The sequence below is a fragment of the Mycteria americana genome, chromosome 7, assembly GCF_035582795.1.
Source record: "Mycteria americana isolate JAX WOST 10 ecotype Jacksonville Zoo and Gardens chromosome 7, USCA_MyAme_1.0, whole genome shotgun sequence".
Classification (NCBI taxonomy): Eukaryota; Metazoa; Chordata; class Aves; order Ciconiiformes; family Ciconiidae; genus Mycteria; species Mycteria americana.
Window position 1 is genome coordinate 29,672,826 of NC_134371.1, and position 24,117 is coordinate 29,696,942.

The 24,117-nt window shown below is 40.2% G+C and overlaps 1 protein-coding gene across 2 annotated transcripts; it reads left to right on the top strand.

Moving 5' to 3' along the window:
* The first annotated feature begins 1,387 nt into the window (after positions 1-1,387).
* On the top strand, positions 1,388-22,561 carry TRA2B (transformer 2 beta homolog). 2 transcript variants are annotated; one of them, XM_075507639.1, is made up of 9 exons: positions 1,388-1,474; positions 8,438-8,571; positions 12,646-12,808; positions 13,649-13,837; positions 15,239-15,354; positions 16,515-16,598; positions 20,388-20,450; positions 21,214-21,287; positions 22,151-22,561. In XM_075507639.1, exons 1-9 carry the CDS (start codon positions 1,439-1,441, stop codon positions 22,159-22,161), a joined length of 870 nt encoding a protein of 289 aa, XP_075363754.1. In that variant the 5' UTR covers positions 1,388-1,438; the 3' UTR covers positions 22,162-22,561. The 2 variants fall into 2 exon arrangements, with proteins under 2 accessions (XP_075363754.1, XP_075363755.1); XM_075507640.1 differs by lacking the exon at positions 22,151-22,561 and having other exon boundaries at positions 21,214-21,295.
* Positions 22,562-24,117: the final 1,556 nt, after the last annotated feature.

A 24,117-nucleotide genomic window follows, 5' to 3' on the forward strand; every position in this document is an offset into this window, starting at 1 on the left:
AAACCATTGAAAAGTGGCATTAAAAAAAGCTGTGGTATCTTTAAATCAGCAAAAGCTGCAAAAATACTCTTCACCTTCCTCTTTGGTTAATAAATTCATGTTTGTGTTCTGGGGCTGGGAGGGAGAAGGAAGGCAGCCAAGCAGCCTCCAGCTTGTCTCTTCTCATGAGTGTCAAAGCTAATAGAAATGGAGCTGGAGTATCCCCGGGCGTTTCAGGAGTCATCACCTGGAAATCTGCAGTGCTGGAGCTGCTCTCCACACATCAGAGCTCACCGGCGTTTAAAGCTGTCAGTCAAATTGCTGTCTTCACTTTGCAGTTTGCCATCAGCCTGTCGTCTGGCGTTTTCAGTTTTACTGCTCGAGCACGTTGCTGCCACCTTTTAAATCTGTGTGGCAAATGGCGCTGGGAATAACCTCAGCAGCAAAAAATCCACAGTTAAAAGAAGTACTGAGCTGTTCAGCTCTCTGCCTCGCTGCTCGTTTAACAGCACAATTTGCAGGGGTGTGTAGAGCTTTATCCCAACTCTCACTATACAGAAAATGCATTTAAGTGAAGAAGAATAATTCTTGGCTGCTGGCATGTCAGATAGTTAAGGGAGCAGTCGTGGAGTGGGATCGCATCCTTCAGCGGCAGCACGCAGGGTAACAAGTGCACTGGGATGTGCCGACCAGGTGTGATGACTCCTTCTGTCTCTGGACTTCAACCCTTGTGCAGTGCCATGGTTTCAAGAGCATTGAATAAGTCGGTATTTTGCTTAAACTGAAGGGGTGTATTTCAAGTCATGGCAGTCCACTCCATTCGGGTGTCCTTGTTTAATATCTGCACAGCCGGAGCTGCGTTGACCCTTTGGGGATGATGGTGCTTTACTCGTGCTGCTTGTCCTGCCAGGGTGAAATAAAACAAATACGTGTGACAACAGTCGGTCACAACCGGAGTGCCTGTGATGGAGAGAAAAGGTGTTTGTGTCGCTCCTCGTAGACGCAGTGCGACGTGTCTTACGAACAAACAATTCAAGGACTGAGCAAAAATGACTGTTCAGTGATGCTATGCTGCCCTCACGTGGGTATTTTAGAAATATCCGTCTTCAATCCCGACCGGCACTAAACTAATGCTTTCCAACTCTTGGGCATTTCCTCCAGGAAAGACCCTTGCAATCACAGTAACTTTTTTTAACCGTTTCCATGGCCCGCGCGGCCTGTGGAGGGCGAGGCCCGGGTGGAAAGAGATCCTGGCCTTGGCCGCAGTCTCCCCCAGGGGGGCGGAGCCTCACCTCAGGGCCAGCCGGGGGGCGGGGCCTTCACCTCCCGGGCGGAGGGGGCGGGGCCTGGCGCCTCACGGCCGGCAGCGCGGGGGCGGGGCCTGGCGCGCGTGCGCGGGGCGCGTCACTTCCTCTGCGGAGAGCGCTGGCGACGGTCGGGTTGGCGGTGCGGCGGGACGATGAGCGACAGCGGGGAGCAGAACTACGGCGAGCGGGTAATACACGGAGCTTGAGTGTGCTGCCCGGCCGGTCCCCCCCCCCCCCCCGCCTCCTCCGTCCCTCTCCGGGCGGCGCCCCCGCCCCCGTGTCCCCGTCCCGCGGCCTGGGCGGAGCGGGTGGCGGAGCCGCCGCGGGAGGCGCCGCCATGGCGCGGCAGGTGAGGAGGCCCCGGTGGACGCGCGGGAGGCTCGGCGGGGCCGCGGCTTGGCGGGGGGAAGATGGCGGCTGGCCTGGCCGGGAAGACGGTGGGGGTGCGCGGCGGGGACGCTCTAGCTGCCCGCCCGCCGGCGCGCTTCATGGTGAGTCTGCCCGGCGCCATCTTGGGCTGGTGACCGGGCGCGCCGGAGAGGGACAAAATGGCCGAGGGCGGCGGGGCTGCGTGTCTCGGGCCCTGCAGCTGCGCCCCCGCCGGCGCGTCTGTCCCCAGTGAGGCTGCCTTGTCTCCCACCCGAGCGTGGGGGGGCTGCCCGAAAGGGTGCGGGGCACGGACTGTGGCGGGGCCGGCGGGCGGGCAGGGGGCGGCCGGCTTTGGTCCCCCGTGCCTCTTGCAGCAGCGCTGGGGACGCACGGCCCTTCAGCCCCCTTCGAGCTCGCAGCCGGGCTGCGGCGGTCTCGGCTGGTGCCGTGGTGCCTCGTCTTCCGTCCCCCGGCCCTGTTAGGTAACGTCTGGGCAGGGAAGGAAAATCCCGAGCCGGTAGTAGTCTGAGCCTTTGTTATACTTTCTGCAAAACTGCATTGTAGTTCACTTCTGGTGAATTGCTTTTTAAATTGAGCTCCGAGTTGTTGCTCCTCGCGCTTGCTTGTAAAATATTAACTCTGCTTCTTGATGTAGTTGCAGCCTTGCATCTAGGTGGCTTAGTCTCTAATTTATTTTAAATGTGATAGCAGTAGTCGAAGGGTTAAACCTCAAACTGAACGCACTCAGTGCTAGGGCAATAAATATCCTTGCTTTGTGAAACCTGCAGAAGGTGTTCTCTTAAACTACATAGTTACTGCAAGATGTTACTGTCTGGATGGAATTTTACTAATATCGCAGTACATGACTTGCTAAGCTTCACATTTGTGATGTACATCTGCAATACAGGTTACCTATAGTTGGTTTTTCTTTGGTGAATCTGTCTTGTTTTCCTTTGAGGTCTTTAATTTTTACTGCAACAGACAAGTGCAGCGCAGGGGTCAATACTGTGTTTTGGGTTTTTTTCAGCATCAGTCTAACTTTATAACTAATTGCAGCATCAGAGGGAGTTGTGGGAGGTTATAAGTAGTTTAAATTTTAAACCTTCGCTGGAAGTGGCAAAAAAAACCTTAAAGAGAATGTCATAATTCTGAGCATAAAATTGCAATGTCTCGCAGTGTCTTTCTTTGAATATGGCCTTTTCTTATTCAGGTTCACTATAATAAGCTTTAATAGTATGAGTGTTTCTACTTCAGGGTAGGTTAGGTTAGGTTAGAAAAATTTGTTCTCCAGGAAGCTAAAAGTGCTAGATGGAAATGAATGCTGAAAGATAGGGATTAAAGAATAGATTCCTACCACCCCCAGTATTATCTTTTCATTGGTGCCTTCATGTCACTGTTGCAACTGGTATATTTTTAGTGAGGGAGTATTACTTCTGCCTTGCTCAAGGTGGATTTCTGTGTGTTAGTTTTTAAAGTTGATTTAGTTGCTGTTGTGCAAGTCAGACTGAAAACCAGTTTAAGATGGTAGCCTAACTTTACTAAAGTTTGCCAGGGTAACCTGCATTGTATTTTCAATCGGAATGAGTGGAAATGTTAAAACCTTTATAGCAAAGTCTTTTTGAAATGTAATTGTGCAGGGTATGATAGGACAGCAATTGCTGGTCCACCTGCTTTTCTATTTTATATTTTCTGTACTTCTATTAAAAAAAAAAAATCATGTGCAGGCAGTCTTCACCAAGGCTTAAAATGGGTTCTGTCTGAACTTTTGTGAATTGTAAATAGTTAAGTTGTATGCAATGTATGTGTCTGTAAAACTAAAAGATAAAACCATAGAGCTACAAGCCTGCTATTTCAGACTAGGTCAGGGAGTAGCTTTTCTAAATGCTGTTGCCGGTGTTATTTATTGTATTTTTTGCTTAGTTAGGGCTTTTATTTTACCAAGTCAATGGCTTTCTACTTTTTCAAGCTGGAAGCGTCAAAGTCTCTGCAGGGTAGAAACAGTGTTTGGATAAATAATCTAGGATATGAATTTACAAGTGTCTGTTAAGCTGTTCCAAGTCCATGCTGCCAACAAGAATTGTGCTCCTGAAAATGTGTTCCTGTGTTCTCCCTTGTACTAGTGTTTGTATAGTCAGTCAGATCTGGGAATTAAATCAGCTGAAATTTTTTTTCTGGTTCTGTTTCCAGCTGCATTGGTTTGCAGGCTTGACTTGATTAGTCACGAGTCCTAATGTCAGCATTGGGGATGAAGAAGAAATACCAGGTGCTTTTGCAAGTAATGGGACTTGCTCTTTCAGCAGCAACACAAACTTAAACTGGCTTATGTCACAGTTTAAAAAGAAAAGAAGAAAAAAAATCCCCAGTCAGATTCTGTTTTACAGCTAATACTGCACAGTGGGATTAAACTCTGGAAGCTTTTTTTAACTGAAGAGACTACAAATTATTAAATGCTACCAATACTTCAAATACTGGAATATATTTCAAATACTGTCAGTGTGGTGTAATAATTGCCATGTTTTTCCAAGTTGCTTTTATTTTGTTTTCATTCATTGAAATTGTGCTCACTGAAGTGCATGTAATTCAGGCATGGAAGGGTTGGAAAGAAGACTAGTTAAAGGAAAAAATAGTGAGTCTCATCCTGTGAATTAGTTAATACTGATACTGATTACTTGGTATGTGTCTGATCAGAAACTGTTTAATATGGTAGTCAGGTTTTTTGTTAGGTTTTTTTATCAGAGTAACTTGAATGGTGTAACTGCTCAATTTATAGATCTACTTACAAGGTACTTAACATGTATTTTCAAGAATGCTGATTTTACTGCTAAGTTGTGGAAGAAGGTCTAAGGAAGCAGTTTGAGAAGGTTAGAAACAATCTGATAGCTTGATGTCACCAAAAGGATAGGTCTTTCTCTGTATTCCTCTGTCATCAGCTGGCACTTGATCTGACTTCTTGGTGGGCTCATTCAGTACCCTAAGCTGTCAGAAAATAATTTGCTTTTTGCTGATGGATTAGTTTCCTGCCACCTTGGTGCACTGAATGAGCCCACAGGGTCAGCACGAGGGGCAGAGGTGGTGGGAGGAAGCTGGGCTTCTGTGGTCTGTTAGCTTGATTTTTCAAAACACATTCTTGTCCTTTTTTTTTTTTTTGGTGGAGTTTGGAAACTGTTGTGGAAAGGGGTTGTTCTGCTTTCCCTTTGAGTGGATTCCCAGCCCCCCAGCAGTGATGTGATCTGGTGATCATGTGTTTCAGAGGGAAAAGAGGCAAAAGCTGTTATTTTTCTGTTGGATCAATTGCTAAATTCAGTAGTAGAGAGGCTGAAGGAATGTGAAGTTAGCACAGTTACACCTTGACTAAATCTGACTGCAGATTTGATAATGTGTAAAGTGAGGCTGCCCCTTTCCTTAGGAAAACAAATGGAAATATGTAAGTTTATAGGGATTTAGGATTTTAAAAATGCTGATAATTTTATTTGACTGTATCTTACATTAAGTATAATAATGTAATAATATAAGTAAGCAAGCTTTTCTGTCTACTGCCCCCAAAATAATCCTCCTGTTGTGACATTCCCTGATTATGGAGTAGACGGCTGTAATGCATCTTTATGAATGTGCTTAGAGGTGTTAAAAATATCATCCTTACAGTATTACACATTGTTTTTAATATGCTTAAAAGCACGGAAGGAATAATTTAGAAACCACAAGCCTGGACTGCAGGGCTTCCATCTGAATTCCAGTAATGCCTGATGAAGGGGAAGACCTGTTGGTAAAGATCAAGGGATCTGGTGGTTTTTAAAATCTACACTTCACAAATTCAAGGTTAGAGAAAAACAGTTATTTAATAGTGAGCACCAGTCTTGATCTGCTTATCAACAGTGTTGGAATATGGGTAGGATAAAGAAGGCTGTTTCTTTTCTCTTCTTCCACGTTATGACAGGAGCCTACTTTGGCATTTTTAAAAAACTTCACAAAGTGAAGGAGCAAAAAGTAGGAAAAGAAAATTTACTAACAACAACAAAACCAGATAGTAGAAACTCTCCAATTTATGTGAGCTGTGGGAGTGACTGTGTGAACCCTCAATGGGTGTCAGTATAATGGGGTGTAAACTGAGTTTGGAGTGCTGCAGGCTCCTGGTGTTTGACATTTTGGGTGTGGAGGATTTCCTGGGGGTTGGGGTGCGGAGGGTAACCGCTTTGAAATTTTAGGGGTTATTACCAGTCTTAGTAATATCTGGAGCAGGTGAGGTGTAATGAATTCCTTTGAAGCTGGAAGTAATAAAGAAGTGGCATAATCCTGTAAAATGTGGTAGATTGAAGATAAAGGTTTTGAAGAAGGATGATCTGGAAACAAAATGTGGATGTTTAAAAACTGGGAAGTGTTGTAAAGTCCAAAGGAGCTGGATGAAAATAAGCTAGCTGTTTAATTTTCTGATTTAGAGTTGTCTTAAGGTTTTTTCTTCCTAAGTTTCTTCTCAGGTCCTAGGTTTCCAGTTTCCACATCAATCTTAATATAATATAGCAAAGAAATGTATCAAATAGGTGAAGACTTCCATTATTTACTTATGCTAATACCCTTTCTCTGCTGATTTCTTCAAAGCTTATTGACTTCTAAAACCTCTAAAAAGGTTATGGGGTATGTTTATGGTCAAGATCCTCCCTGCTGCTTCCCTCCCATCGTGCATTTCTTGTGTCCTTTTCCATATTAGACTACCTGTATTTGGACATGGCTCCTGTCTAGCCTGAATCTGTTGAGAGGATTATGTTTTGTGAACAGAAGGATTTTTCCTCAAATGAAGAACAGCCTTAGTTTTGGTTTTTATCCCTTCTTCAATCTTGCTTTGTCTAACTCTTTTAAAAAGAGTTGAAGAATTCTTGTGGTGAAATTAATACACTAACTCAGAACTCATCTCCATGGATTGTTTTCTTTTGAAGGTAGTAATGGGTTTAGGTTATATTTGGGTTTTTTTAACTTAAATTAGTTCTCAATATTTGCACTGTCCTTTGCAGGGTTAGTATACGAGGTGGCTGTAGTTTAGAACACCTCCTTAAACACTCTGACAGAGAAGAATATGGCCTTGATCAACTTTGCTTTATTTCTGTTGCTCTTGGTATTAATTGAAAATCTGCTTTATCCTGCAAGTTGTGTCTCACCCTGTCCCCCCAGTATTGTATGGTAGGCAAGTGTAAATAGCTAAACTTTGTTTTAAGTTGTATGGAAGTGGTTTAAGCACAATTGAATTTTGGTTTAGCAAATTAATTTCTGAATGCTTAGTATAGAATGCCCATTGAGTGTCTGTGTTTGAGATGTTACAAAGAGAAAACAAGTTATTTTTGAGAAAAATCTGGTACTCTGGTGTTGTTAGTGAGCATTCTTTATCAGAATTGACACAAAACTTCGAATTGTTTGCTTTTAGGAAAAAATAGAATTCTGCTGAATTTAAATTTTTTTCTAACATCTTGAAACAAATAATACCTTCTAGTGTGTTCAAACAAGGCGTTTAAGCCATGTGACTGAAGTTAAGCATTATACTGATTTAAAAATATATGGAAGTTGAAAATGCTAATTAGGTTATGTCATTACCAAAAAAGATTACAAGTAAATAATAGAGTAGGTGGGGTATTATTCCAGAACAGTGCTTGAGTGTTTTGCACAGAATTACATTTTTGGTTGGTGGAAAATTATGATTTACTTAGAAGCCTGAAGCCTGCATATGTAACCCCACTTGCGCAGGTAGAGTAGGTGTGAGTGTGCTCATAAACCTTCAAACTAGGCCTTCTAAACTGCAAGAATGTCCCCAAAAGTAACATGATTGTACTTCATTGAAGGACCAACCGCGTTGTGCTGTCTGCATTCAAAAAGCACATCAGTCAGTTGTCTCTGGCCGCAGCAGGGACCTTATTTAAGTCACTTCTTGTTGATTTTGTCGAAGTATGTGGCTGACAGTGCAAAGTATTTTGAGTTTCCTAACGCTAGAATTCATTAGTAGATACTCAGTTGATTCACTGTGCATTTGCTATTAAATATAGGCATAAATAGCAAATTCAGTTGCTTAGTATTAAGTTAAACTGAATTGACTGAATCTGTTTATAAAATAGTAGGGCATTTGGTAGATTCAATTCTTGAACTGCATATATAGTAAAAGTCCACAAAACATTTTTTTTTTCTAGTTTCAGTTTTGGCACTAGATTTTATCCTGGAGTTTTAAAATATTCTTCATCCTGTTCTTTTTCTATTAAGGTTAATGTTGAAGAAGGAAAATGCGGAAGTCGCCATTTGACAAGTTTTATAAATGAGAATTATTTGAAGCTCAGGAATAAGTGAAGCTGAAATTTGAAAAAAAAGAAAGTGAATGCATGCTAATTATCAGACCAGAAGTCCCACTTGTAGAATATTGAGCAATTTGTGTGAAGTGGGGAAGATGAAAGAAGTCAGAATTTGAAACGGAAGAATGAAGAAAAGGAATAAAAATGAAGTTAAGATAAGAAGTAATCTGGAATCTGAAAGCACTACGCTAAGTAATTACTAGTCTGTTTATGTGTCCCTGTATATTTTGCTAAACATGCATGCATTATCTGTTTAATAGCAAAAGTATATGCAGGGTAAAGAAGTGTCTACCAGGGAAAGAAAAAAAAAAAACAACCTTCTTAAAAATCTAGGCAGTTCTAATGCCAACTGCCTGGACACATAGATATGAATTTTTACCATTTATTTCACTGGAGCTTGTTTACAGACCTTAGGTAAATGAGAAATTGTGTACAAATTAGGCTTTCAATATCTGCGTGCAGGAATCCCGTTCTGCTTCCAGAAGCGGAAGTGCTCATGGGTCTGGCAAGTCGGGGAGACACACCCCTGCAAGATCTCGATCTAAGGAGGATTCCAGGCGTTCCAGGTCAAAATCTAGATCCAGGTCTGAATCCAGGTGAGTTTATTTCTTTTACCTCTTCCTCCTCTTCACAAGTCAGATGATTATGTCGGAGGTGAACTGAAGTCCAAGGTAGCCCCATTCTGTTTCCAGAGATAACTGGTGATCTGTGGACATTCAATACAAAGGGGCATGTCTGGTTTCAGGATTTGAAAAGTTAAACTATCAAATTGGAGCTTTTTGCAGCTTTTTCTAAGAGGTAGTTGGCTACGTAGACTTGTATCTCTGCTGATACAGTTTGGAGGTGGCCTGCCTTTTAAGTCTTAGAATAATGGCTAGTTTCTGAGCATGAAGCATTAGGAACTCTAGATGTTACTTTTTCTGTGCATTAAAAGAAATACATGCATCAGCAGATTTTCCATTTTAGGTAGCATTAATGTATTACGTTTTCTTACTGGAAGCAGTGATGTTTCTGGAGTAGTTAATGGTATATTCCATGAAAAAGAAGCAGTACATATAAATGTGAATTTCAACAGACATCTGTCTGACCTTTTAAGTATATATTAATGTAACTTGAAAATTAACAGGCTGGAAAGCTTTAAAGATTAGACAGCTTTCCAAGCTCTCAAAAGTTGTGGAGAAAGTAGCTTGCTTATTGTATTTGTACGTGGCGATACAAATGTACACTGTGAAAAGGCCTTTTGCACTGCATTACCTATCCTTATATTCATCTGCTAAACAGGCTGTGCGCAGTGACAGAATTCCTCTTGAGGCTGTTAACAGATGTAACTGAGACAAAATATGCTGATAGTCTAAAAATAAGACTATAAAAGTCACTGTTAGCCACTTTACATTGGCTTTACCAGGTGTGTCATGTAAGAGGTACATATTTAATAAGGAATGAATAGAGGCAAAAACCCCTGTAAATGGTTGAATGATGTTATTGTCTTAAGAGTCTAGATAATTGAGTGCTGACTACGGAAATGGATCTGTTAAGTTCCTTTACTCATTTGTAAGCATTCAGGTTAAAAAATGTGGGTTTCAGCAGTGGGGTTTCCAGTTGAGCTGTTTGCAATATACTTTTTATGTGTATAAGCAATGAATTAGGCTTGCTAAAGCCTGGGTGTCAGGCTGGTGGAAGGATGACAACTCTGGAAGACATTGTGCTATTAGCAATCACGCATGATGGAAAACTATCAAATACTGTGTTTAGGTCTTGCAAGATCAAAGTGATCAGTTTGAAAGGCTTTTGTGAGAAGGGGAATACTTGGGAAATTTTGACAGCAGAGGAATGGGCTTGGGTTTTTTTCTGTGTACTTCAGGCACAGTCACAATCATGCACTTGGCAATCCCTCTAGTGCAAGAACAAATATGTCTAATTAATTGAATAAATAGTTGGTAAAGTAATACCACTTTATAGAGTATGAAATTGGAGTGATCTCTGGAATTGCTAGTAGTGAGATTCGTAGGACAACTCAGGAAGGGTCCAGTCCAAAATCCTGCTCAAGGCAGAATCAGCTCTGGGCTCAGACCATGTTCTCAGGGCTTTATCCATTTGGGTTTTGAAAACCTCAGAGGATGGAGACTGCACACCACCTTTGGGGAACCTTTTAATTTTAAAATAACAAGCAAGTCAGGACCCAGCCCAGCATGTCCTTCTGCACCTTAATCCATAACACATGGGGATTCCATACTCTTTAAAGCACTGTGTTTCTCACTTGCAGAATAACCATAATACTGTGTGAGAATGCAATCACAAAGTGTATAAAGTGCTGGAAGAAGCAAATACAAGATCTAGAATTTACGAGAGACCTGGCAAATCATTTACTTTAACAAGAAGTCACCCTTTAAATAATACCCTGGCAACTGACTTTACTTTTTGATGAGCAAAAGTAGAAGCTTATGACTACCACAGCTTCCTGAGCATTTAACAGCTGTCTTGAAAATGCCTATGGCTGGAAATACTGGAATTATATTGCAGTGTGTTCATTAGCAGATTTGGGCAGAATTGTGTCAAGGCACATATTTAGAACCAACATACTTATATCTCTTTTCAGTGCCGTCACATGTCTGGATGTGATCATGAGCAGGTCATCTAACTCTGGCTCTCACCAGAGAAATAACCTTCTGAGAACTTTCATATATTTGGTAGTTTCTGTTGCAAATGTATTTTGGAGTTACCAGCTTTAAAAATTAAACTTTGATTTGGGAACAAATCTGTATCCTGGTGTATTTATCAGTTGGGGTGTGGATATACTTGATTTAAAAATCTGCTTTTATTGAAGTTTTCATCAGCAGCTTAGCAAGCTTGTTATCTTTGGCTGACTCTGTGAAGTCTAAACAACTCTTAATGAAGGAATAGAGTTTTCAGCTGCAGTGGCTTTGCAGCAAAGGAGAACAATGGCAGTATGACATTCAAGGCAGCAATATAAGCAGTGCCTATTTAAAATAAGCCTTGTTCTCTTGCATAATGGATTGCCTGGTTTAGAAGTGTCCAGCTCTTGTTCAGTGTAATGAGTGTATTCTGTTACCTGGAACATGAGTTCTGTGTTTGCCTTCATTTTTTTTTTTTCTATGTCAGCAGTTGAAATGTGGCTGTATACATGTGTTGAACAACTTCTTTTTATTATTATTATTTCTGTCTTTCTTTACTGTCTTCCCCACCTCAGGGAAGTTCTCTCTTTTTACTTTCTGTTGCCAAAAATAATTTATCCTTTCTAAATACGTAGTTAGAAGTGTTGTAATGGGACATGCTGAAGTCATTTCTCCTGGACATGTACACATGCTTCAGGTTGAGAAAGACAGAACTTAGCTGGCTCGCTTCTGATGAGATTGAAGGCATTTTTTTAAGGAGGCCCGTAATGTACAGTGTATATCGTGCAGTTTGGCTGTCTGGTGACACTTACCTAGTGAGAAATCCCGACTGTGGAAGAAGCTGTTAAATGCTCAGGAGTAAAAATGGGTTCAGGTTAAGAGCTTCATTCATGCCAGCATAGTGGTGGTGTTAATGTGAAACACAGTTGTGCAATGAATGGTAGCTTATGGTCTTGGTCAGTACTCGACTACCTTGGCTCCCACAAAATAGAGGAAGGACATTTAAGACACAAACAAGAGTCTGAAGATTAACAAGTTATGACTAAGAACCTTTGAATATTAAACTGTTTATTGCACTTCTTAGCCTTACAGCAATTTTCTTTGTAGTTGTGTGGAATGCGGATTATTCAGTGACTGCCATCAGCAGGCCAAGCTCAGGCGTAATATTCCAGTTTAAGTGCCTGCCCAGCTTTTCAGCTAAGATTGTCTGTGTTGGGAGGGCTGAGTGTTTAGTAGAAAGAATTGAAGTGTGTCAGAACCTCATCTTCACAGACTTAGTGCTGTCATAATACATTTCTGGAACTGTTCTGAGGAGACCTGGGCTGAAATTAGTGAGCAGTTGCACCTTTGCCTAAATACACTTGAAGTGTGAATATTCATGAGCAGCTAATGTTAAGTAACTGTTGAAATACCAGAAGGTACATAAGCCTACTACAGCTTAATTTCTTCAGTTGTGCTAAGCTCTGTTTCAGGGGCATTTGCCAGACTTCTCTGCTTGTAATTATGCACTGTGTAAAAAGTGTATTTGCTTTTCAGTGTCACTGAAAGCAGTGCTATTCTGAGTGCTAGAATAAGCAGAAGTGTGCACCTCTGCAATCGTGCATGCTTTATGTTGTCATATTTACTCCTGTTCCTTTTTTCTGTTAAGTCTTTAAAAGAAAGCCACCCCAGCTATTTTCACTTAAATACTACTGTAAGTGCTGTGAGTATTCTAAGCCTATACTGTGTCAAACCAAGATAGCCTTGTTAAAGAAAGTTAAAAGCTATTGGGGAATTAAAAGCTAACTAAAATGGAAGTTGAGGTTCCTATTCTGCAGTAGAAATGCTTTGAGAGCATCTACAATAATGTAATTGTAAAGATTTAGCACATGGTCCTTGAGAGTAGTGACTAAATTGATTAGAGCTGAATCATGTGGTACTGCAGGTTTTTAGAAAATGGTTATTTGGGCTTTTTGTTTGTGAATATCTGACATAGTTTTGAAGGGTTAAAAAAACCAAACAAACCCAACACTGTACCTTTTTCTTTTTTTTCCTCAGATCTAGATCAAGGAGGAGTTCCCGTAGACACTACACAAGATCACGCTCTCGTTCCCGCTCTCATAGGAGATCCAGAAGTAGGTCTTACAGTCGGGATTATCGGCGACGACACAGTCACAGCCATTCACCCATGTCTACTCGCAGGCGTCATATTGGAAACAGGGTATGTCTGTTATACAAGTAGATGACTCATACATAGTCCTGAATAAATCCTTAATTGGGGTTTTCCAGAAAAACATTCTGCTTCCCACTCAGGTTTGTTTAAAATATATTGTTGTTAATTGTCATTTGGCTTTTGATAAGCCATGAATCTTGTAAGTTTGCTTAGGATTGTGGGGTGGGGGTGTCTTGTTTGTTTGGTTTTTAACAGATGCCTTTAGAAGTGCTACCAGTGCATGCTGTTGTCACTATACCTGCTGTAATAAATGAGCGAATGTATGCAGGGAAGGATGGGGGTAGAAGTAGGAGGGAGAAACATTTATGCTTTTCTTGATTAGAAAGCCTGGAAAACAAAAACATTTCATTAAAAGCTGTTTTGATGGTGTCTTTATTAAATGAGCATGCAAACCACTTTGCCTTTAGCTGCTTTACAGGCTCAGGTGGCTGGGCGTGGTGTGGTTCGTGCTAAAGTAGGGGGGAAAAAGTGATAACTAACACAAATGAAGATGTGATCCACACCTCTGTGTGTGTATATATCTCTCTACATCCAACAGTCATCAGCTAGCCTTTGGAGGGAAAACTTTTTAAATACAGTACCTATTATGTACTGTAACTGTAGTTTGTACAATACCGTAAGAAATGCAAAGTATTTTTGTGAAAGGCTTGTGTATCTGCAGGTTTGATTGTAATAGTGTCTATTAGCAAGTTAATCCAATCTGAATCTCAGCAGTATCTTTTTTGCTGTTTTGGCTTGAAACTCTGACAGTCACAACTTGTGAAATACCTTGTACTGCAAATACAAGCAATTTTATTCTAACACGTATCTGTCTGTCCCTTCCTTTAGGCAAATCCTGACCCAAATTGTTGTCTTGGCGTGTTTGGATTGAGTCTGTACACCACGGAAAGAGATCTGAGAGAAGTTTTCTCCAAGTATGGTCCAATTGCTGATGTTTCCATTGTGTACGATCAGCAGTCTCGGCGTTCAAGAGGATTTGCATTTGTGTACTTTGAAAACGTTGAGGATGCTAAAGAAGTAGGTTGCGGTACAGAATGTATGGCATGTTTGCTGTGTTCTCAGTTGCTGGGAAGTATACTCTGTAACAGGATATAACCTGGGGAAGCTCACTGTTTGACCTTTAAAATGGTATAGGAACCTTTGACATTAATTCCTTTTGACTATATGAAATAATCATAATGCAAGCTAGTCCACAGTATCTTCTCTTCCCTGCCTTCTCAGGGCCTAAAAAATACTTGGCACCTCATAATAAATATCAGTCTTAGTTCAAAAGATACCTACTGTGTACCAGAGGAGAGAGTGGAGAGGCATGAATACTGGTCCCTGTGCAGGCTGAGCTGTTGTGTAATTCACAAAAGCAAACTTCGGGCTAGCCATAGTGCAAACTATGCCAACAAGAGAATAAAATAGAAACACAGGCTTTCTGTTTTAAATATGAGATGTGAGTTCCTTCCTGACTCCACGTGTGATCTTACAGTTAATAACAGGCATGTTCAGAGTGGACCAGACTGCCATTTTGGGAGCGCTCACATGCATTCTGCTGACTTCTAGTGCTTCAGTCTGAAGGGGGGGAGAATCTTTTCTGAAAATAAAAGGCCAGGCAAATGTACAGTGGCTTCTTGGTCCCTGCAAATGTCCACAGGAAACCCTAAGGGATTCAGTAAATTGAAGCAGTGTCAATACCATATAACAAATTACAGGATTTGTGCTTACAAGTGCAACAGAATGAGCAGGGAATTCTATACTCACCAGGTATAGAATTCTACACTCAGGCCAGCCCTTAGAGAGCAATGTGCTTATGGGCTGTAACTAGGCTTGCATTCTGCATACATTCCACTACTTAAAGTCTCTAGTGTCGTCTTTTCCAAATTTGGCACGAAGACTTCCATGTTAGGTTGGAGCTTTGGATGTGGGTCCTGCTACTTGGCAGAAAAAAACAATGGGTTTGGGTTTTTTTACTTCAGGTTTACTTATGACTCACATATTACTATATTCAAGGTTGTGATAGGTTTTGAGGATGTATTGGAGGAAAAAACCTTAACAGTGCTCTTCTGTTAACTTATAAATGCTTTGCTTCATGTTGCATGTTGCAGTCGTTACATCTCCCTACATAAGCATGTTCAAAGGTTTCTCTTAATAGTGTTAGAAATAGAAGTACTGAAACAATTGTTAAATTATGTTCCTTTTAGGCTTTTTATGCAATATAAGTCACATTTTAAGTGGTTACTGAAGCTTATATCTAGCTGCCCTAGAATGTCGAGGTTCTAGAGTTTAGGTTGAGTGTTATGTATAAGACATAAATGAAACTTGGACGTGCATCCTAACTGAGCCATTTTAGGACTTCTCTTAATACTTGAATTGGTGGTTAGAAACTTGTGTTCGTACTTACAGCTAATTGTATTTTATCACCCTGCTCAGGCAAAGGAACGTGCCAATGGAATGGAGCTGGATGGAAGAAGGATCCGAGTAGACTTCTCCATAACAAAAAGACCTCACACACCTACCCCTGGAATCTATATGGGAAGACCCACTTAGTAAGTTACCTGTGTGGGGTTTTTTCCAAAGTAGTATGGGATAGGATTAATTGTCTTGTGTTTTGTTAAAAACTGTTCTGTATCCCCTCTAAGAGACCTGATTCTGTGTGGTTTTCCTAGTTTATCAGGCTTTTGCATTAATGCACAGTTCTGAAAGCTGTTCCCTTGCTTTTGACTTGTGTGCTGTACAGTATGTGGATGTTTCAGTAGTTGAAACTAAAATACAGATATCACTGATGCCTAATTACTTTTTTTTTTTACAAAAAAGTCTCCTTAACAAGAGCTGTACTAACACTGATGTGGTTATTAAAAAAAAAAAAAAGAGTACCTGTGGACAGTGGACAGCCATCAGTACTAATGCATATCTTTCCAGCTCTTTAGAGAGGAAGGGTTAATTTATATAGCACTTGTCAGGGACTGATTTAGGGTCAGCCTGGATTACAGTGAGCAGAAATGTGTGTTCCTTAGTTATGCAGCCCAGACATGAGCTATCTAAACATTTAAATAAGTCTACGGTAAGATTTTTTGACAATTTCTAAATTATTTTAAGTTGTCCTATGTACCTTCAAATATTAATGTCTTTTGCAAGCTCAAGTTTTTTCAAGAGTGAATTAAAAAATACTAGTTGAGCAGCTGTGTGGTACAGTTTGCCCTATCCACAAAGTACACTTAACTTAAATTTGCCAAGAATGTAAACTGTTTTCCCAAGTAATTTCCCAGTTGTTTCCCAAGACTTTCAGCTTATGGTACTGGTGGTTATGTAGTTGATGTGTTGAGACTACAGGTTATTTTTTTTGATGGGAAAGTTCTTCCAAAAGGAGCTTTCTGAGAGTTAAAAGTGAATGAAGAGTTGTCACAGAATGGAATTTCTCATGTGCCTGTGATATCAAAAGGTTAAGAGGTTTCAGACCAAGGAGGAAAGTAGCTGTCTTAAAGTTCAAGCATTTTAAAAAGCAATTATTTAAGTAGTTCTGTTCCCATCTGCACTTGATGGCAAAGTAGGAGTCCTCACAATCATTTCACCTGTGAGGACACAATGTAATAATACAACTCAGTTAAAATGGTGTATACTTGACTGACTGTGCACCTACTGAAAAGCACTGCAAACAATATTAATGTTTTATATTTTATTAAATGTAATTCTCTTTCACTACTTGTAGTGGCAGCTCACGACGACGAGATTACTATGATAGAGGGTATGATAGAGGGTATGATGATCGTGACTATTACAGCAGATCATACAGGTGAGGCAATGTTTGTAATACTCGACTGCTTTTTAATCTGGGCTTTCTCATCTACATTTCTACCTATATAAGTTCATCCTACATATGTATACCAAAATATTTTTGCACTCGCTGTCATTCTGGAATCTTACTATGAAATCTTTACCAAAATGACTGCTCAGTACAAATCAGATTGGTCAGATTGAGAAATACTTTCGATGTTTAACCTGTGGCATGAGTTAGTCCATAATGGTGTGTTTTAATCTGCATTAAGTTTTGAAAAACAAAGTATATATGTTCTCTATAGTCTCATTTTAAAAGAATCTTTTGTTGGTTCATCTGTTAGCATTGAGATGGTGGGAATACAGGTGCAGATATAATATTTGAGTTGGTATTACAGTGCCAACTTACATTTTGAGCATAATGTAGTAACAGAAAGTGGAAAGTTTCAGTGGTCACCAGTACCCCCTACTAATAATTATGGCACCTCAAATGTTGCCAAAAATAAGGAATCAGGGATTGGAACATTACCTGTTCTGTATTGGACATTTGCATAAAAAAGCTGATTTAACATACTCTGGGTTGGATATGTGTATTTTACTTGGACTCACACCTCCTATTTCTGTCTGTCTTCAGTCTAAACTTCTGTGTTCGACAGCACAGTAGTTAGCTGAAAGAGGTGAATATTCAGGTGGCAGTATACCTTGTCAGAGGGCTAGTAAAGCTGTTACAAAATCTGTTGAAAGCGTGGTTGGTATGTAATTGGTTTTGGTGATAGAGCAAGTTTGTCTTCTGCATTTTGCATTAAGACTGCCAACAAGACTTGTGCCCTGTGAAATCCTCACAATTTCTGGGACACTTAAGTTGGACACGGAGATAAAAGTTCATTTTTTCTGTCTGCAATTACCAAGTGTTTCTGCAGTTGCAGAATTCTATAGTAGTACTTTCTAAGTGGTTTGCAAAGCTTAAAGGCATCAGCAGTGGGTGGGTTTATGGTTGCTCCCTGATGGCAACCATGTATTCTTGGAAATACATGAATTCAAATTGCATTATCACACTATAGCTCAAAGACAAAGGAAATAATAAATTATCTGACCTTAGTTTTCAGTGTGGTCTTCTGTTGCTTTCTAGGTGTAGAAGAAAACACCGTCTTTATACTTATATTGATAGCTGTATGGTCATTGTCAGTGACTGAGGGCAGCTATCTCCTCCTTCCCATCCTACTACTTTCAGCCACTTTTTCCTCCTTCCTGGGCTGTTGGTGTTGCTTCCAATCTATTTCTCCACTCCATGCCTTGCTGTTGTCACTCAAATGGGGTGCCTTGCTTCTGCAGTGCTTCAGTGCTGCTGGGGACAGAGGGGATCAAGGTGCTCTACATCATAACAGTGAACACAGACACAAGTGTTCTGCTCATATTTCTGGGAAGCAGAAATATGTCATTAGGGTCAGCAGTCAGAAATATGTCATATGTCAGCAGTCATTAGGGTACTTCTCTGCCTCTAACAATCCATTTTCGTGAAACACCAGTGGATTGAACATTTTTGAGAAATGTAGCAGCTAAAATCTGAAGTTGATACTGGGCATACAAGAAACAACATGTGTTGGTTTTCATTTTGCCAGCACTTCTGTATAGGCTTTCACAGGAGGTAGATGTGACCCAAAAGCAGGTCTTTGACCAAACTTCCAGTTTGTTTCAGAGCACAAGGTACAAAAACTTGCTTGGGATAATTAACCTAGCCTTGTCTCATTTAATGAACTAAAAATAATGAATTGAAATCTAGTGGGTAGATTAACTGAATCAGCTTGCCAAAGCGTTGGAGAACAGAAAAGACTTGCAACATAACCTGCTAAGCAGTCCATTAAGTGGTGCTTCTAGCTTGCTTCTCCCATGTTCCATTTTTTGTATGGGGTTCTGACGTAAACCTATCAAAATGGCAAAAGCATATAAGGACTGGCAAAAGATGTGGGGCTATGCAGTGTTTAAGAGTTTTATGCTATCGGTCTTTCTACACTATTTGCACTTCTTCATAGTACAAATTTCCTTTTCGTTCGTAAAGGGTCATTCAGGGTTTACTGGTTGTCCTTGAAATGTGGTGTTTGTTGCTTGCATGTTCTTAATGTAATTTATTCCTTGTGTAGATTATGGCATGACCCTGTCTTTAGTGCTGGAAGTGTAACCTTTTTCATTTCTGATAGTGAATGGGGTGTCAGATGTTTGTAAAATGTTACCAGAAGTTGCAATTACGTCAGTTCTGTGTGCATGCTAGTGAGAATAGTTGCAAACTGTGATAGTGACTGAACATAAAGAAGAGTACATGCATTATATGAGGAAGAGCAGACTAGTGAGAAGATGGACTACATACTGTACTAGTCTGAGTGTAGTATATCAGAATTCATAGCCGTGCTTCGGTCCAGCTCTTTGAGGCAGTCATGTGCTGGGCGATGTTCTGACCTTCCTACATGCTCTCCCATCCTGTGTCTTGTGAACTAGGGCTTTGGGGTGGAAATACTCAGAATATTGACAATTCCAGCAAGGGTGATTTCCATTTCCTATCTTAAAAAAAAAAAAAAGGCCAACCAAAGAAACCACACCCCAATGTTTTAAAGCTCACTGCAGAACCTTTATAATGTCTTTTCATATCAGATATTGAAAGGGTCAAAGTAAGCCACAAATGGTTTGTGTGTGGCTACTTTAAAAATATCATGGTCTGCCCAGGTTAGATATCTGCAGGATGAGAAAGTAGGTATTGGTCATTTGAGGGAGAGAAGAATAGTGTTGTGTATGTCATGAGTGCTTCCTTGAGGAAGGGAAAGTTAGAATTGTTAAAGATGCAGTAGAGCATGGCATACTAGTACTCCACCCTAGAAAATCAATTGGTAACAATTACTTTGCATTTTTCCCTTCCTTGCCCTGTATGCAGTGAAGCCTTAAGGGAAATAAAATTTCAGATGGGAATTGTCATGTTAAAACTTTAAGCATCCCACAGCAATAAGGAGAAATTAATCTTGTCTGGAAAAGTATCTGTAAACTGAAGAATAACCAAAAAAGAAAAAGAGAGACCTGCTGATTGAAAGTGTGGTGTCGTGTTTTGGGGGTTCTTGGTCCTTCATATGATTTATGGCCTTTTTGAGCTGCTGTGAGACATCTGTGGCGGTGACTTTTCCATAATCCAAACTTGATTTAGTCATCTCCTGGTAATGCTTTGCTGTATCTAAATCTGTGGAGGTACCAGCCCCAACATTTAATATTGTTAAATACTATAATGTATTGTTTCAGTTCTAGGCAGCTTCTATATAAGGAGAAGTTGTACCACAGTTCTTAAATGCCCTTGTTTACATGTGATTGTGAAGTGTTAAAATGTAAGGGTGTGGGGTTTTGTTTTTTTCCCCTTCCTTGACCTTGGAATCAACTTTTTCCTCAGGACAGTGAATTGATCTTGCTACTTCAAAAAAATAAAATTGCTTGCCTCGAGTGGATAAGCATATGAGAATACAAATGGTTTTAAAAGTGAGGGCTATGTACTGATCTTAAATTGTTGGTCGTTGGAGAGTATGAAATCATAAATACAATATGGGTCAGCTGGAACATGAGTCCTCTTTAACTGTTCCTTGACACAGAGTTTAGCCAACTCATTCCAGGAATACGTAAAAAGAATGTAGTGAAGTAATTTAGCATTATCCAATGTAGGAATCAATGTTTTCTTGTCTTCACATAATTTTTTTATGCTTGATGATGCCTTTTGGTTGTACAATGAACTCTTTGTTTATTTTTAAAATTTTCAAAAGTCGTTCTGCTTTTGTATTCACAGAGGTGGTGGTGGCGGAGGAGGAGGAGGATGGAGAGCTGTTCAAGACAGGGATCAGTTTTACAGGTATGATAGGAAAGCTTTCAGTGTCTGATCAACAGTGGGAATACATGGTATTTTTTTAGTATTCTATGAATCAAGTCTAGGATATCTTTAAACACATTAACAGAAACTGGGTGGATGCTGAGTACTTGCAGCTCTTCAGTGAGCAGTGCAATTCATTTCAAAGGTTCCCTCATTGCTATGTAAAGGGGTGAAGGTTAGTATAGGGACAGGCTAGTGCAGCTTTGCACAGGAAAAACTTGTGATTTATGCCAAGAAGTTAATGTCCTGAATGTTTGGGGATTTATTTTTTTTATTAGAAGATTAGTGGAACTAGGCAAGGAAATGCAAAACTTGGGAGTGCCTGGATTGGAGGGGTTTGGGGGTGGGGTTGATTGTAGCAGTGACTGCTACTCAAATCAACTCTTCATCTCAAAACAAATAATTTGGATTAAAAGTTAAGGTGTGATTTGGCTTACACTGCTTGTTTGGAATGCTCTTGCCTTGAAACACTAAAATCGCTTGTCAAATTGTGAATGCAAGAGACCTTATATTTTTCTTATTAGTCCAAGGTAGTATTACTCTGACCTGGTAATAAAAAGTAGTAAGAAAACTCACATCTTTGCTTTATCCAGTAGAAATGTTGATCAGCTCTCTATGTGCTTGTTAGCTTTCCCAACTACACTCTTGATACCAGGATCGGGTTAGAGGTATCCACATAAAGCTGCTGCCACTCAGCTGCCACAGGCTCTAACGAAGGGATTGTTTCTGTTGCCCTCTTTCACAGGAGGAGATCACCATCCCCATATTACAGCCGAGGGGGCTACAGATCTCGATCCAGATCTCGATCCTATTCACCTCGTAAGTAGTCTTGGAGCTTGCGTATCAAAAGCAAATTTCCACTTTGCCTGAACTTCTTTTGAGGTTTTGTGTCCATAAAGACTATTGGACTTCAGTGTGGTTATTTCTTTTGAACCACAGTTCCCTTCAGTGTTTCATTGAGCAACTGGCAACCTTGAGGACAGAGCAAATATTTAGTTTGCACAAAAATAACTAGGTAATACCACTTGTTTAAAAAGTCTGAGGTACCATTTCTTTCTCTGAAACTCTGTAAAAAACAGGAGTTTGTAGTATGCTGAGCGTTTGGTTACCTCTATGACAGCAAGGCCGAGATCCCAAGCCTTGCACGTTCTAACACTGAAACTAAATTTCCCAACATAACTTGTTAAAGAGGAGGTTAACTTCATCTGAGGTTCAAATAGTGCCTTTTTTTTCCCTGAATTGCTTATTTGCATGGAAGATAAAGCTGCATTTTGATGGCAGAAATTTAATAAAACACAATAGCATTCCTAGCATGCTCCCTTTGTAACCGATACAGAGTGAATGAATAGGTTGTGTTCTCATGTTTACCCTTTGTGTCCAAATGAAAACAAGTGTAACTGCTTTTACTGATACGTTGGGAAACTGGCCACCACAGAACAGTTACAATATAAATTCTCATTGTGTGCTGAAAGATCAGCCCTGGGCATATGATGGGAATTGAGGGTTTTCTACCCAAAGGAACTTACTGGCAGAACTGTACTGACTGCTGGACTTTGTCACATACAAATCACAAGGCACTCAGATTTGATGCAGATTTGAGGGGTGGCAGTAAACTTAGAAATCTTAAAAGTCTGTCAATCCTTGGAAGTCTAATAGTGTATATATTTTGTTTTTTCTTTCAGGTCGCTATTAAAGCATGACATGTAGAGGAATTTCTAGCTACAGCCTAGTTGAAATTGCAAGTTTGTGGACAATATTTTTATTGTCTCTTCTGTTTAAACAAGTGAACAGTGCCTAGTGAATAGGTGACTTTTACACCTTTTATGAAGACTACTTCTGTGATGTTAAATGCTGTTTCATTCTGCATATTTGTGTAGTTTGGTGCTTTGTTTCAAGTTGTGTTTTGAAAGGAGTATGTTTTGCATGTATTTTTTTAGTCTCAATTTTGACTCCTGAAAGGTTTCTATTGTAAAGACAAACTGTTCAGTTAGTTTTTTCTACTGATTCCAAGGTATTCTGAAGATCAAAACCTGTGTAAAATGCTTTCAAAAAGTGAAAAATAAAATAAAAAGAAGTTTGTTTTTTCTTTTCCTGCTTAGTTTTGCCAAGTATAAGTTACAGGTTGAAAACAGGCTATAACACTTATGCTGTGTATTCTGGAATAATGTTTAAAGCCCAGAAGTAAAATTCACCCTAACTTTGTGTTGCTGGGTAGTTGTTCTGTAAATGTAATACCTTCAGGTATGTAAAACCAGTGCGTAGAGAAGTCCATGTGCAAATTGTTCAGTAGCAGGAGCAAGAAATGTCATTCATCAGCACTTGTTTTAAACTCTTGGTAATGCTGTTGAGCTTTGAGGTGGGTGAGCTGTTAGCAGATTGTCACCTGTAACATGTATACCTTTAAGGAGAGGGCTTCAGTGGAAGTAGGTAACCATACACTTAGAGAAGGCAATGAAATAACATTTAGACTAATTTGATTTTTTTATTTTCTTCACTGACAGTTGTCCTTTTTAAAGCCACATTATGTGGCTAAAATGCAATATAAGTCTCAAATGATGCTTTCCTACCAGTATAGTACCATTTTTGCCTACTCGGATTCATGAACTTCATACACATACAGGAAAATTCTGTGCAAGATTTGAAAGTACTTTTGTCAGCCTAGAACTTCCCTCAGCCTTGTCTCATAGCTCCAGTGGTGACCAAGCATGGAGGACTAGAAAACGCTGCAAGAGCAGTGAGATGCTAGGCTACATCTGCCACTGTTCTCTCAGCTTTTGAACACAAGTTCCTCTACTTTTTTTCCTGCATAGCAATTTCCATGCTTTTTTTTTCATGGACTAAGAGCAGTTACAGGACCTTGTGGACCTGCAGCCTCTGGACCTTTACTTGATGATTTTCCCCTGTTCCTGTATGGGAATGGAACAGACAGCTGCTCTCCATGCATTTCTGTGCCATTTCTAATGGGTGGCATCCATCATCTCTTGTCTTACTGTGGTTTTCAGCTCTAGTTAGATCTTTGTATGGAAGGTTTCAATAGCTTGGTCTGTTCTTTTGGAGGGGGGTGAAAGGAAGGACCAGGATGGCACACAGTGTTCCACAGGTTGAGGAAACCATGGGTTTAGATAGTTAACATAATGTTGATTTCTTTCTGAGCACCACCTCACACTTGCCCTCGTTTGGTTCTGTGAAGTGTACTACTGAGCTGAAGGTTTTCATACAGTGACTTCCAAGGGCTTGCACTGGAGGATGAATGATCAGGAGCCTGCCTCTGCAGTCTTCCTTTTGTTGGAGCATTTAAAAAATGGCTGTATGAGCTGTTGTGATGGCACTCAGCTATAGAGTGAAGTGGCACCAAAGCCATCACAGGTTGGGATTTTAGTGGTAAGCCTGTTTTACCCCCAAACTTTTATTCAGTGGGAACTATTGTTAATAGTCCTGTCAGCCTAGCAAAAAAACAGGGAATCTTAGAGCAAGTGCTCGCATACTCTGAGCTACATCCCGTTTCTTTTAGGAACAGCTGGTCATTTGCTCTCCCATGAAGGATAAATGCACTTAAGGTTCTTAAGTGCTTCTAAAGTCCATTTCTCATTTTTAAAACCGGCAGTGAATCATTCAACTTAGTAGCTGAAAACCAAAATATCTATTGGAT